Source organism: Telopea speciosissima, chromosome 10 (genome assembly GCF_018873765.1).
Source record: "Telopea speciosissima isolate NSW1024214 ecotype Mountain lineage chromosome 10, Tspe_v1, whole genome shotgun sequence".
NCBI lineage: Eukaryota > Viridiplantae > Streptophyta > Magnoliopsida > Proteales > Proteaceae > Telopea > Telopea speciosissima.
The window spans coordinates 62,616,747-62,633,184 of record NC_057925.1 but is presented as its reverse complement, the minus strand read 5'-3'; the positions used below and the strand labels follow the sequence as shown (position 1 = coordinate 62,633,184).

General features: G+C 38.4%; 1 protein-coding gene across 1 annotated transcript; it reads left to right on the top strand.

Annotated features, from left to right (window-relative positions):
• The first annotated feature begins 4,911 nt into the window (after positions 1–4,911).
• Positions 4,912–16,438, top strand: LOC122641466 (pumilio homolog 5-like). Its single transcript, XM_043834707.1, has 7 exons — positions 4,912–5,205; positions 6,172–6,819; positions 6,874–8,207; positions 8,325–8,487; positions 15,436–15,599; positions 15,832–16,090; positions 16,224–16,438. The coding sequence occupies exons 2-7, from the start codon at positions 6,253–6,255 to the stop codon at positions 16,329–16,331; spliced, it is 2,595 nt and encodes an 864-aa protein (XP_043690642.1). The 5' UTR covers positions 4,912–5,205; positions 6,172–6,252; the 3' UTR covers positions 16,332–16,438.

Sequence of the window (16,438 nt, the reverse complement as noted above, 5' to 3'; positions counted from 1 at the left end):
CCTTCTCCTCCTCCTCCTCATCAACAAGGTTCTTCTCAACAAGAAGAAGAAGAAGAAGAAGCTTCTTCCGCCTCAAGGGCCAACCAGTATGATTTGTTCACACAATTCTTTGGTCATCATCAAAACAACAGCAACTCCTAGCTAGCTAGACCATGTCTCTACGTACCCTACCTCATCTGATCTGATCTCCGCGCAGGCTCTCATCAGGGCTTCGATCTATTCAAACCCTTCAGTACTGTACTGTATATCGATCACACCTGCAGTACTACTGCCTTAATTATCGATCTTTCAGTAAGGTTTGAGACACTTGATCAGTACTGCAATTAGCTTGATGATCAGAGCTTCAACAGATCGAGGTAGCGCCTATAAGTTCTATATATACATATGCTTCACCAAAATTGGCATTGTCAAGATGGATATGCACAAATCTGATGTTGATTAATCTTGATCTCCCGCTAGATCTCTGCATTAGTGTAATTGTAGTGGCTGGTGTCTTTCTTTCTTAATTAATTTTCATGAAAATTTTCAAACCTAAAACACAAACGTTTGTAATCATTACCCTACTTGGTTGCAGCAGATCGATTTTGTAACCTCGATCTTTTTGTTCACTTTTTGACTACTTTGTTCACTTTTTGACTACTTGGTTCAATACTTAAAAGTACGTGTGTCTAAGTTTGGTTGTGTGGTTCAACAACATATGCCAAAGCCACAAAAATATATGGGTGGCTTAGCTTCACCCTTCAACCAGAGAGGATCCTGGTGCTGGAACAGTATCACTAGAACCCCTCCAGTATCTGCTTTAGGAGGATTGGTAATGGATCTAACACTTATTTTTGGATTGACCCTTGGGTACCCTCTATCCTTTCTTTCACCATTAAACCAGGATTCTTTTAGAGGGTGTAGCCTGAGAAAGTTGACTTATTTCTCTCGAACCTTAGGTGGAAGGAAAATCTTCTCAAGGATACTATCCCTTCTCTTTTGCATCACATCCTAAACATCCCCTATTCTGACATTATTGACTCTTGGTGGTGCACGTTAACCAAGGACGGTCGCTTTAAAACAACAGTAGCGGCTTCTTTTCTTTTGAGTAACTCTTTAATTGATTTTGCTTCTATAGCTTGGTGGAAATTTTTTTGGAAACTCAAGTTTTATCTTAAGTTTAAAATTTTCTTCTGGTGTGTATTACATGCAGGGATTTCGGTTAAGGATTTTATTTCGAAATAGGTTCAGATTGATCCTACTTGTGCTCTCTGTGGCATTTGTAATGAGACCCTCTGGCATATCTTTCTCTTTTGTGATTGGGTTAAGCACATTTGGGTAGATGGTCCTTTGGGTTTGAGGACTGAACTCATTTCATTCCCCTCTATCAAACATTTTTGCACTTATGTGTTGCTTGGCCGGCAGCTTGATAAGGCCTCTCTTATTTGGTTTTTTTTTGTTTTTATTAATACTTGCTATTTTGTTTGGCAGGTTAGAAACGATTCTGTGTTTAATTCTGTTGGTCCTAACTCTGGTCAGATTCTGAGAAGAATAAACCAGTCCCCACCCCCTCTTTATAAAGCGGATGTGTTATCTTCTCCTTATTTGGATATTACTAACATTGATCCTAATCCTAGGTTTGATTTACATACATTAGATTTTCCTATTTTGTTATGCACAGGGTTCGATTCCAGAGAAATAGGTAAACCTGGATGGGCTTTTGGTTTTTTGATAGATGGGAAACTTCATTTTCTGATAGCTGGGCGAAGTAAAAACAATCATTTTTTGGAACTTGAGTTGGCTGCCATACTTTACGGATTAGATTCTGCTGCTTTGAGAGATTTGACGTTGAAAGAAGTTTGGTGCTCTGATAAGGTGCTACCTGGACTTCTTCCAACTCCATCCCTTTCTCCCTGGTCATTTGAAGTCCTTCCCTACTTTTTGAAGATTTTGGATCAAACAAGTGGTGTCCTTTTTAAACAATTTGGTAACCCCTCTCTTATTTCATGGTTCAAATGTTTTGTTAATTCTGCTCCCCATACCCCTTTTTGTCTAGATGATTGTACAAATGTAATCTTTTAGTTATAAATACTTTTTGTTTTTTTCCATAAAAAAAAAAAAAATAGTACTAGCTAGCTAGCCTCCAACACTACTTTCAAAAGTGTTGTCTCGCGAGGGCTTGGAAGGCAAACACATTGTTGTGATCAGCAGAGAAGTTATTGCTGCTGTTAGAAGAAGAGTAGAGCGGCAGCGGAGAGGAGAGGAGAGGAGGGAACAAAAAGAGATTAACTTCATTTTCTATAAAACTAGGGGAAAGGTTCTCTGAGTGGCGGGTCTAGTGAATCTTCACCTATGTGAGCGTACGTGAATAACTCACAACCGTTCAGATGAATATTCTCACAGATTGGATTACATCTGAATGGCTGTGAGTCGTTCACGTACGCTCACGTACATGAAGATTCACTGCTCACCTGAGTGGCCAAGGGTGGATACACTAGCACTGTCTCTAGCTCTATCCTCTTTCTTTATCTCTCACCTTCTCACATGAAATGACCTCATTGCCCTTTCATATAAGATACCATTCTGTCGCACCTCATTGGTGGGCTCCTCTATGCAGCTTGCTCAAAGATTCCTCTCCCATAAAAGTAAGGGGGAATGTTTTCTGTGCCGCTGGCACAGGTGCGCCCAGACACATGGCGGTGGGCGAAGTGACCACCCTGCCACCCTATAGGCAGGCCCATGTATCTGGGCGCAGGCTACGCTGCGGAACAGAGAACATCACCCCTAAAAGTAATTATTATACTCTTCAACAAAGCCCAACAGCATTAAAAAAAAAAATTATATAGACTCCCCCGATGCACTATTATCTCAAGACCAGATTATGTCTTTGTACAAGTACCACCAAACTTTGAATGAGATAAAACTTATACATCGATTAGTCTAGTAATTTTAAGTCTAATATTGCCCAAAACTCCAACAGTAACCACCGATGGGGTTAAGATTTATATGGTGTCAGTAGTTTCTGGTTTGTATAGATAACACAAGGCTCAGTGTCACTTATTATAACCAAATGTTTTGAGACCACCCGGCTCGCACCTGTCAACTACGTGAACCAATGGCCCAATTAACCAGAGTGGCCGGCTAGGTGTGGTTGGTCTAAGTGGTTTTTTCAAATGGGTCCGAACCGTTTTGCTGACTGGTTATTCTATTGGTTGATTTCGATCACTGTTTCCTTCATATCAATAATCAAATGGGGAAAGGAGTTGTTAAGGAGGTTGGTTTACTGGACTGCTCTTCCTTATATATATATATATAGGAGCTTTTTAATTAGTGGGTTGACTATAATGATAAATTTCAAGCCTGAGACACAAGCCCAAGCAATCATGGACTGAGTTTTGGGCCCACAGTCCTCCCTTAGAAAGAAAGGGCTCCGTTGAATAGGCCTCTTTCTTTGATCCTTACCCTTACCCCCACTCAAAAAACCTAAACAAAAGGAAGCGTGACTCTGCATATGCGGGAGCCAATGAGAATGCACGCAGAAGCATCTTGGGCCAAGATTTCCATCTGTCATAGATCCGTCATTTCACTCACACTGTGTCTAGACATGGGTAATACACTCCCCCATACTCAAAACAAAAAAAAATAGAGAACTATCTTGAGGCTGCAACGATAGTGATACCGATACATCCATATGTTTGGTATCAGGCTTTATTGATCCACAATCAGACCAAATTAAAAAAAATACATCATGTTTCGGCTGATACCATAGAACAAGATTGATATTATTTTCAAGGTTTTAAGTATCTTAACATATCCATCAATACTAATCGATACATATTTTATTTGTAGGGTATCAATACGATACGATACCAATACGATACTTAAAAGTATCAATTGTATAAGGTTGATAAGTGACCCGATATGGTTAATACACTCCGATATGATACAATATGATACGATACGTCTCTTAAGATCACCTTTCCGATACTTTAAACCTTGATTATATTAGTATCAACCTTTGACGATATTGATACCTTGATCCCTATTATAGATTTGGATACATTGAAAAACAATCAATATATTCTTAGATTGGTAGACTTAAAACAAATTCTTGATCTACACATACACTAACATTTTACATGTATAAGTAGCGTTAACATTACTTGGTCTAGTGATTCTAATGCGCCTCTTTGTACCATGTGAAAAGTAAATGTGGTCATTTGGATCATTGGATAGAAAGTACATGATTTAGATTAATCACACCTCAAATTAAAATAACTTAATTCAATCAAATATCTTCTCATGCACTCCTCATGGTTTAGTTAAAACCATAGTTCTAAGTATCAATAATATCATACGGGGATATCGGTCGAATCACAACATATAAACACCACTTAAAAGTGGGAAATATCGAGCCAATACAACCCAGACATATCGATATATCGGCCAAGATTGATACGAACACGGATACCAATATTAACACTGGTATTTATACATACAAACTTTGTTAAAACGGGAGTGAAATAAGAATCTAATCATGTGGCTGGTTCAATTCGTATCACAAATCCGAACTTCCAAACCTACGTATAGAGTATAGTAGAGTAGAGGATATTTTGGTCCTTTCACTTGCTTAACTCTCAGATGTTTTTTATTTATGTTTTTTGGGTAAGAACTTAACTCTCAGATAACGGGATATGAGTATTGGAGGCTTACATCCACAACCTTACCATCAAGGTAGTAGGTAATTGGTATATTGATATTGGAGGTCGTATCGGTCCAACGATATCGATTTGTAATGATATATTGTATCGGCAGCTACAACCACCACATCCGATACGATTCCGATTCCGATTCCAAATAAGTAAATTAAAGAAGGAAACCATCTCATGCATGTAATGTACTCATGAATATATGTGATTTGGCAATTGGCATTGGCTTCCTATGTAAGTTGGTGTACCTCTCTCTCTCTCTCTCCTCTCTCTTTCCTTTTGAAATGAAAACCTCTTCTTCTCCTCAACGCCGCTTCTCTGCCTGACCTTACCAAGTTGCCAACACCATCTTCATCCCCTTTGCATTTCTCTCAATTTACCAAAACACCCCACGCACTATCTCTCTTTCACTGCAAAATCACCAGTCAAGCCCTTTTTTTTTTCTTCTTCCCTTTCCTTTGTTAACCAAAATGAGTTACCTTACCTCTTCTCACTAATGCCGGCGCTTCCGTTCCCGGTACGTCTCCATTGACGTATGCTTCCCTTTTTCGTTCTTTTCTTCGTCTTTCTATCTATCTGTATCTCAAGTTTTCCTCTTTATCTATCAATGGACTCTGTTTTCGTTCCTTTCATTGACAGTGATGGGTTTTAGTTCTTATTAATTGAATGCTTGCTTTCTGTGGGTTTTGTGATTTTTTTTTTCTATTTTTGGGTTGGTTTTTGATGATCAGGGTTTTAGGGGTTTTTGGTACTTTACCTGGATTGATTAAATTTTATTGGGCTTTCTGAATTGTTGGGGAAAATTCAGGTTTCTTCCCCCCCCCCCCTCCCTCACTCTCTTTCTGTCATACGGGTTTCCGGACGTCAAAGAATTCGAGGAATGACGTCTTGGTAAATCTGTTTGACGATGATGATGATCGTGGTTATGAGGGCTTTGCTTTTTATTTTTTGGGGGACTGATTTCTCTGCATTGATCGTTTTTCTTGTGTGGAATCTGTTGGTGTTGAGTGGTGGTGCCTACATGATTGTACCTCTCGGTTATAATGGGCTTTTCTGTGGGTTGGGAGATTAGTTTCCACACTTTGGTTTCACTGGGTTTTCAGTAACTATAATAATATACAGGCTTTATTCTTTTCCAAGTCATGAATTTTATAATCTGGTTTAGTTGGACAATGGACTTGAATTAACGGGGTATTCGTGCATTTGTGTTACTTGTTTATTTCTGATAGAAAAAGAAACGTTGCTAAGTTGTTCATCTGTTTTGCAATGTGTGTGTGTCAGTTCCCGTATTAGTGAGGGTTTTTATGTTTTTGGATGTGAATTAGACGACATGTCCGTTATTGGGTTTCTTTAAATTAGATGACATTTCCGTTATTTGGGTTTCTGTGAAGTTTGTGGATTTTGCTTCTTTTTACAGTAATTTACTTCAATGCCACACCTTGAGTCAGATTTTTAGCCAGGGTAGGATCTTGCTGCGTTGCAGGGCTCTTCCTTGGTTTTGTATTGCCGAGTACAGGCTCTTTCCGCACCGTAATTTGGTATCTATCTTTCTTCCATTCAGAATATGGGAGGAGAGACTGAGCAGGACATTTACGAAATGGAGATGCTTCTGCATGAGATCCCAAATGCGACTTCTGTAAATCCATATTCTGAGGAATCCGGGCATCCCAATTCTTCTGCGAACTTCGAAATAAACCCTTTGGAAGAGGGAGACATGAAATCTCCTCCTCCTACAACTTTTACTAACTTCTGCAATGCTTCCCTGGCAGATAACCAAGGCAGTAATGCTGCTTTCTGTGCTGGATTGTCTTTTGAAAGACCCAATGCCACATGTGTGAATTCCTCTCAAGGTTCAGCTGATGAATGTCTTCAGGCCAATGGAATTATGGATGGAGGAAAATTAACTGCAGAGAAGGGCGACCGTCAGTCACCTGTCAAGAATATTGATCGGTTGTACCCGAATCTTCCACATGACCAATCCTTGACATCTTCATTTGCAGAATTGAGCTTTAAAGATGGAGTGCCATTGGAATCACCAAGTCTTCAGAATGTTAACTATAAAACACTACAAAATTGCACCTTTGTACTTGAGGGGCAGTATCCAAACTGCCTACAGAAACCTTTTTCAAGTTTGGATTTAGGAGTAGTAGCAGTTTCTCATCTCTCATCGCCCAATGCACTAAATGGCATGAATATGGTGACTACCACTTCAAATGGGGTCAATAAGTTAAGTGCAGAGATGAATGGCCAGGGAAGCATGAAGTTTCTAAAACTTAATGTTCAGGAACTAGAGAAACAGAAACCTGGTTCTTACCAGCCACTTGAGAATTTATCAGATGACCTTGGGGAGCAATTACTGAGGCTTCCAATGTACTCTGCATCTATGCCATTATCTCAAGGAATGCACGCCTTTCAGGTTCTATCTAGTCCTGCTCCTGGAGTCGAATTCCCAGTGATGCCGTATCAGCAGCAGTATTTCATGGATACACAATCGCCTGTTCCTTACCTGCAGCCACAGGAAACGGGCCGCTCCCCTCTCAGTTGGCGGCATATGGAAGAAGAGAGGTATTGTAGGATGCATCAACAAAACCTCTATTTGCAGCAGCTTCGGAATCAGGGATCAGAGGCTCAACTTTCAATGCAAGCAAATGTGAATTCAATACTTGGGCCTATGACTAGGAACCTGAGGCAGCCTTATTTTGAAATGCCCATCTCCCACCCACTTGAACAATCCAATCGAGATGCCTTTTGGAACAATGCTGCAACTAGTAGGGGATTTAATTCATCAGATCTAACTCCTATTAGCAATGGTGTATGCCATCAGTGCACTCAGGGGTTTTGTGGGAGGGGTGATAGCTGTCCATTTGCACATGGCCAGAAACAGACATCTGCAAGCGGTTTGGGACGTAATTCTCCTGCTCTTGCTGCCAAAGATATTGAAGCAGTCCCAGTTATGGACAAAGTGGGGAAACATAGTTTTCCTGAGAAGATTCTAACAAGATCACATGGCTTGAATTCAATAAGAGCTATCAAGCCAGGATCTGATGGAGGACATAAATCTTTGAACTATGGTAATGCCAATGGGAGGACCCTCTCAAATGGTCATTTCCACCACCACCACCCATCCATTCTAAATGCGGGATCCTTCCTTCTTGATGGCCAGAACTCACAAGGTTCATCCCCTGATACCGCAGACATCAGTAATAATAATCTGATGTCACCATCTCAAAGATATAATTCCATGGATGACGACGTTACAGGTCGAATATTCCTTATGGCAAAGGATCAACATGGTTGCCGCTTCTTGCAAAAGAAATTTGCTGAGGGTACTGCAGAAGATGTTGAGAAAATTTTTGTTGAGATAATTGGCCACATTGTTGAACTCATGACAGATCCTTTTGGAAACTACCTAGTCCAGAAGCTACTCGAAGTGTGTGATGATGACCAGAGAATGCAGATCATTCATGCAATTACAAGAAAACCTGGTGACCTTGTTAGAATTTCATGTGACATGCATGGGTATGTATTTTTCTTCATCTTTTTATGCTTTTAATTGTCATTTGAAGTTTTATTTCTTATTGTATTTAGTTTGCAATAAGTTTCTCTTCTCATTCCTAGTTCCGTTCTATGACACAGGACTCGAGCTGTACAGAAGGTTATTGAGACCCTTACAACTCCTGAGCAGTTTTCAATGATTGTTTCCTCTCTGAAGTCTGGTATTGTGCCTTTGATAAAAGATATGAATGGTAATCATGTTGCACAGCGCTGCTTACAGTACTTAATGCCTGAATATAGTGAGGTAAGAACAACTTATTCCCCCCTCCCCCCTCATTTATGCTCTACCAATCTATTAAAGACTTACTTGTTTACATCAATACATTTGTGGTGGTTATCGCTCAAGTTTATGGCTGAAAATTGTATTTATTAAGGTAATTTAAGTGTAATTTCAAGATAATTGAGAAACTTCATACTGGCAAAAGCTTGTATAACTTTAGATGCTTGGGTACTGCTCTTATTAGTTATAACTTCTCTTATATAATGTGTATTTTCTGCTGATCATGTCTTCTTGAGTAAGACAATATATTCATTATTTCCAAATACCAACATCTTATGAGGACTTTTCTTTTCTTTTCTCTTGGACAAGGCAGGAAAGTTTATTAAAGGGAGACCCCTATACTCTATTGAATCCTTAAGGAGTGAGGTCATACAACAGTATAACCCAACTGTAACCTACAGATGAAAGCAGTTTCCAGTCTCCTCTATTGTTTGTAGAATTCTTTACAGGTGGATGCCCGAACAACATCTTTTCCTTAGCCTTAAAGAGCCACCCTGTACATAGGCTCAGCATGATTTCAGAGGCCCTTGGATTCCTTCACCACATCTGGCATAAAGGACCAAAGTTTCCCCCCCCCTCTCTCTCAAAAATCTTTGCTTTCCACGCCTCACCTTTAAACACGAAACTAACTCAAAAAAAGATCATGCCATTACCCATGTCATCGCTCATCTCTGCCACCACCCATGCATTAGAAGGTGAGATAAAGATTCAGCAGTACCCAGACACCAAAGCCAAACTTTTAGCTGGCAAATCTCTGAAGATTTGCTGATCAGTGGATACAGTCCTGAGACTAGTAGACTATAAAAAGAACGGTATGTAGTAGTAGGAACAGGAACTCTTAACCCATATTAAATTAGGAGGTGAAGTTAGGTGTGCATGGGACCTCCAAAATACCTTACCCAAACCATCTAGATAGCACATCCTTCTCTGTTGCACACCTGCTGGATTACCTTATCATTCAGAATTTGCAATAATGTTTTCTTTATTATTTTAAGAAAGCATAAGAACTGCTTTCAAGAGCCACTTCCAATGTATGAGTATATGCCTATTCATGTCTTATCTAACCAATATACTATTCTTCATATTCTGTGAGCATGTTGATAAAAGATATCTTAAAGTTTTATATAATATATAGTTCTAATATCTCATTTGCTAACTTAGAAAATTGGTTCCGTGAGCTATTTTTTCTTCCCTGAGGCCCCTGAGTCTTCATGTAAGAAATTCTTTTATTCTGATGGAGCCAAAGAATCTCCTGTGCTTGTACCCATAATTTCAAGATCTGTAACACTGACGTTAGTCTCAGACAAAAAGGGTGATTTTTAAACATACTTTAATTTATTATTAAAGATTTAAAGGAACTAAATAATTTCTCATCCCCCATCCCACTTTTTCCATCTCTCCATCCCCCTTTTTCTTGTTTGACCTTAGTTTTCCCTACTTTGTTTTGTTGGATCCATGTAGCCGACCCCATTAAGTGGGATAAGGCTGAGTTGTTGTTGTAATGAAAGGATATTATACATAATAATTTGATTTTTTTTTTTAGGAAAACCCTTTCATTTCGGGGTTTTTTTTTCCAGTTTACGGATTCTTTGTCTTATCTATTCCATGGTACCCATAATCTTTGGTGCTGTTTTATGAAGAAAAGTGATGGTAGTGGCCATCATATTTAAATACGTTTGTTTTTATTTTAATAATTGTTTGCCATAATACTTGAATATAAATTCATTCATTAATTGCTTACAACTTTGAGCAATCAAACTAAATTTATGTTTACCTAGGTGCCAGGAGAAAGATGATTTGTTTTTATCCCTTCAATGACACTACAGAACCTTTGCTTGCTATTGGCTATTTGGCTTGGATAGAACATCTACCACATCCTGAAGGCATCTCATTTCTTGGCTTGATTTCTTGACACATATTTGAGCAGTCCCTTATAAATCCGAAAGAATAGACTACCACAGGGAATCATTTCTTTTGTCTTAAGTGTAGCAACAAGGAAAATGAACTTGGTTGTTTACTGAACAGAGTTGTTGCAATATTTTTCTTTGTTAATAGTTGAAAGAGGTCTGAGGCATACATGGGATGTGTTACTTCTGGAAGGGAGTTCTCTTACTAAAAGATTCTACAGAAAATGGAATTTTGAGTACCTATGGTGTAGGCTCTGTTTGGTTGTTGGAATTGGAAGTTGCAACTTGCAAGAGTGATAATTTATTGTCGAATTGAGAGTAGAATATACTTTTTTAGTAGGTTTGGAATAGGGTGAACAATTCCAGAGACCAAATTCCACAAATTCAGGTTGAGTTGACCTCCTATTGCTCATGGTGGTTGGACTGGGCGGATTTAGTAGGTAAGTCTGGTAAAAAGGTTAAATTCCACATGAGGCCGTACTGAGTGCACGAGGCTCCTGCTACAGTAGGGTCTAGGGAGGGTCATAATGTACGCAACCTTACCCCTGCTTCGCGGAGAGGCTGTTTCCCGACTCAAACCCAATGGAGCAACTTACCGTTGGGCGTTGGCGCCGAGGTCCGCCCTCTGATTAAATCCCAGAGAACTCATAAAGCAATACCTAAAGGTTAAATTCCACATGACATGATTAAAATCAAATAATTTATGGAACTAAGATTTCAAAGATACAACACAGATAAACTGTTTAATTCATGAAAAAAAAGACGCTCTATGAGTTCTCAGCTAAATTGGATGGGGAAAATTGGAACCTCTCATGCCCCCATCATATATTAAAAACTGGATGTACAACTTCCAGGCTAATCCATATGTATTATTAAACAGAACGTTCAACAGAGAAGGGTACCAATATGAAAACAATGCAACATTACATGAAGGTCCTCGGAAGTGAAATTCTAAAATCTACAATATATTAGGTTAAAGAGATGCTACTTCCTAGTCAAGTGTTGCATAGACTTGAATTTTAATTTATAATTGCTCTTTTTGTTTCAATACCTCTTTATTATCTTGGTTCATGCTGGTACTCCTTAATTGCTTATTTAAACTATCAAAATTGACACTTGGGCTGGCGATTGAAACTGGTTGGTCCTGGTTTTATAGATCTGATACTCATCCTATACCTTCACATTGTGTCATATTTAAAACGAAATCATAGGTGAAATGAAGAAGGTTGGTAGTGATATCATGCATTGTATTCAAAGCAAAGATGCCTCTGTGTATTTAAAGCATGAATATATCTAGACATGAAATCTTGTATGAGCAAACTTGCTACTTTTTTCCCCTTTAAATGAAAGAATTTTTTGTTAGGATGGTGAGGAGGCTACTTATACCAAACGAGGTCCTTAAAGAAGGAATATGAAATGTCAAAAATAGAAGGTGCTAACTAGAACATAAATGTGACTTACAACTGATAGAATTAGTACCCACATGCCTAGACTATTCACACTTAGCAGCTCAAAAAAATACAAGGTGTTTGACCCTTGAGGCAATATACTGGTTTGGAATGATTATCGATTGTCAGGTTGTTGCACTTTTTTCAAATGCTCCTGTTTTCTCCTGTCAGCTGTATCCTTTCTGGATGTCTTTGCTTCCTCCTACCTTCCCTTTTCTTTTCTGTTCTTTCAGTGAAGTATTTTCAGTTATCTATCAATAATATTGAAAAAGAAAACCTGAAAAGTGTGAATTGTGAAGACAGAATCTGCAACAACTACAAACTTAGCCTTATCCCAACTTAATGGGGTTGGCTTACATGGATCCAACAAAACAAAGTAAGAAGAAAGAGGCACAGCCTAGTAAGTCAGGAGAATCTCAGCTAAATCTGCTACATGGATCCTTGCCCTCCAATAGGCTCTATCCGAGGTCATACTTGGTACAAGACCTAGACTATGCATGTCTTTCTTCACAACTTCTCCTATGGTCATTTTAGGCCTGCCCCTAGCTCTTTTAGCTCCTTCAATCGGGATCATATCAATCCTCCTTATTGGGGTGTCCTTAGGCCTCCGTTGAACATGACCATACCACCTCAAACGACTCTCTTGAAGTTTGTCATTGATCGGGTCAACTCCCTAGTCAGCTCTAATATGCTCATTCCTTACTTTATCCTTTCTAGTTTTTCCGCACATCCATCTTAACATCCTCATCTTTGCTACACACAGCTTTTCAATATGACACTTCTTAACTGCCCAACATTCTGCCCCCATACATCATAGCCGGTCGTACAACAGTCCTATAGAACTTTCATTTAAACTTTAATGGAATATGTCGGTCACACAGCACTCCGGATGCACCTCTCTACTTCATCCATCCCACTTTAATTATCTGTGAAACAGCATCTTCTATGTCACCTTCTTTATTTATGATTGACCCCAGATATCTAAAATAGTTACTTTCCGGTCTCTCTCTTTCCCCAATTCTCACCATATCAAAATCCATCATAGTATGACTAAAATTACACATCATATTCTGTCTTCTTTCTACTAATCTTAAAGCCTTTTGTTTCTAAGGTTGATCTCCATAACTCTAACTTAGCATCAATTCTTGCTTTTGTCTCATCCACCAAAACGATATCATCGGCGAAGAGCATACACCACGAGACCTCATCTTGGATACTCTTGGTTAGGTCGTCCATGATAAGTGCAAAAAGATAAGGGCTTAAGGCTGATCCCTGATGTAACTCAATCGTATTTGGAAATTCATTGCTTTGACCTCTCACAATCTCGCACTAGTCACCACACCCTCATACATATCTTTAATTACATCCGCATATTTACTCGCCGAATATGAGAAGACAGAATCTAAACTTTATAAATCTTATCTAGGCTGTTTTAACTGTGAACAGCTCATCCATTTTAGACATAGCATGCTCAGGTAATTGGGGCACCCTTCATAGGAAATCCTTGTGACCAATGCCTGACTGGCAATGCAAGGGATAAGCTTGGTGCTGGAAAATTTAATCCCTTTCTTACACACGGCTCCTGGTGCATAATTGGTTTCCTTTCTTCAATTTAGAATACACTTTAGAGCACTTGCTAAAAATGATAACCCAAGTCCTAGTTTGCTACAGTTCATTATAGGAGGATGGTCTTGACAAGCCAACGGATTTCCATGTGCACCATATCATTTAAATTTACTTATCTTAAGCAAGTGGGAAATTGAATAGACTTTTAGGGGAGTTCCAATGTTTAATACCATAGCCCTCAGTTGACTGTCCAAACCAACAAGCATGTTGACATCTCTGTAGAGATGACAGATAATTACAGAATATAATTATGAACCTCCCAATAGATAAAAAAAATAAAAAATAACCACACAAGAATTCATATGGACATACATAGACTTATGAAAAACCATGCCTTATTTTATTTCAAATTTAGAAAATAAAATAGATATTTAGGAGACGACGAGGATCAGAACGTTGTCCTTACAGGACGTAGTTCTTAAGGGTCCCATTTTGCAGGTCTGATGGCCCTCTAACAATGAGTGAATGCAATTTTGAGGAAATTTGCACAAAGAAATGCTGATTGATCCCTGTTTTGACTTTAGAATCAATTGATTTAAAATTTTAAAAAATAGCTAGATTGAGAAGGAACTTAAATGGATAGAGAGTTGGAAGCACAAGAGCTCAAGGCACAGTTTCTCGATGATTGGTTATGGCTTGAACAGGTTTGAGTCAAGCCAACTTGCAGAGCTTGAAGTTAAAACTTTAATCATGAATTATTATATATGGTGCTTAAGTTTTAGTATGTGAGTTCAGAAGTTGAGACAAACATTTGCTTGTGTGTATTCTTGGGGTTGTAATTTAAAAAACTCTGCCTTTGGATGTTGCTGAATATGTTGATACTTTTGATCCATTGTGAATCGTTATGTTTTCAAAATAGTTCAAGATGAGCACCTCTTGTGATTGTCTAGTTTCTAAAATAATTAAAATCAGACATGTATATCTCCACTTTCAAGTTTTCCGCCCCTATATTTGATTTTGCACCATGGTTAACAATTTGGCATTCAGCTTGGGTACTCCATGGAGAGGCTTGGATATATTTTGTTTTTGGCACCAACTTGAACAGTGAAAGATTCAGATCAAAGTCAGGGAACAGATTCTTTTTCTCTTTTAAAATAGTTATGTATTACTTGGAAACACACTTACTGTGTAAATGTTGTACATTGTAGAACAAAATTATATTATGGATGGCACTTTCAGTTATCTTCTATGTGTATGTAAACAACTTTATTTCATCATAAGTTCTAAGTTCCATGAGTACATCACAGGATTGTCGTGTATTATAGCAATTAGTTTTTTAAGCTCTGGATTTAAATGTTGTATCTGAAATATTTGTCTCTCTATTCTGGTCTTGTAAATAGCTTGTATTTCATTTTACAATCTCCCCCTCCCCCCATGGAAAGCTCCACTCTTCTACCATGCTTTGTATATAACATATGATGCTTATTGTTTTGATATGGTATCTTTGTTTCATCAAATTCTCCTTTTGCATAACTAATACTGTAATGCCTAGGCAAGTCCTTTGAAATTTCAGTCTTTCCTCAGGCTTGTCGCATATTTTATGTTGTTGATTGTACACTACTGCATATGAATTCATTATACAAAATTTTCAGTTTATTCTAAGCCCATCATCCTGTTGTTGTTCTTTGTTTTATGATGTTGATTTTTATGCTATACACAAACAGTGTGGATTGCATTAATAGAATAGGTAGTTAGGATCATCTGATCAGGTTTGACTTTGCAATTATAAGTTAACAGCTATTGTTTCATTGTTATTGCTTGAGAGATCCGATATGATTGTGGCGGCCAATTATGTGGAACATAATTCCCTTCGTTCTCCTTGCTTCATGCATAGGAATCAGAAGCACTGCTCTCATTACAGTTGATCTGTAGACCTTTTGGAATTGGACTAGTTTTCTTATTTCAATGATATTCTGAGTTTTGTTTTCCAGTTTCTCTTTAAAGCTGCAATCTCGCACTGTGCTGAGCTTGCAACAGACCGCCATGGGTGCTGTGTGCTTCAAAAGTGCCTTGGCCTTTCTGATGGTGAACATAAACGGCGTTTGATCTCCGAGATCACTTCTAATGCTCTTATCCTCACCCAAGATCCATTTGGGTATTCACTATATTTCCTTTTTTCTGTTGTTGTATTGTGTGAATCTTGTCTATGATCTCAGATCTCCAGAGATAGCTATTCTTTTTAATTACTGGTAAGCATATTGTGGTCCTGTCTATTGTTGTGCATGTTCATGTGTCAGTAAAGCCCAGTTTTTCTTGGAGTTAGTAATCTGTCTCATATTAACTTTTTTTTTTTTATGAAGTGTCTCATATTGAATTTTAATTTGCAGGAATTATGTGGTACAGTTTGTATTTGAACTTCAGATTCCTTGGGCCACCATTGATGTTCTTGACCAACTGGAGGGTAACTATGGATACCTCTCTATGCAGAAATATAGCAGCAATGTGGTTGAGAAGTGCCTGAAATACGCTGGAGAAGAGCATCGCCCTCGTATCATTAAGGAACTGATAAATAACTCACGATTAGATCAAATCTTGCTGGACCCTTATGGCAATTATGTTATTCAAGCTGCACTTAATCATTCTAAGGTAGGACTACACTGGAATTTCTTGATATATATATATATATATATATATATATATATATATATATATATATATATATATGTTTTGACTTTCCTGGTTTCAAACTCATCTGGTTCCACATTTTCCTTTTGAGTAGGGAGCTCTTCATGCTGCCTTGGTAGAAGCTATCAAGCCCTTTGTTCCGGAGCTACAGACAAGTCCATACGGAAAGAAAGTCCTCTCAAGCAACAGCCTGAAGAAGTAACATATGTTATTCTTTCATTCGACTCCTGGATCAAGTCAGTACATCTCTTTTCCCTATACAACTGTCTGGGTTTTGAGCAATTTCTTGGAGCATTGCAGCTACAGTGC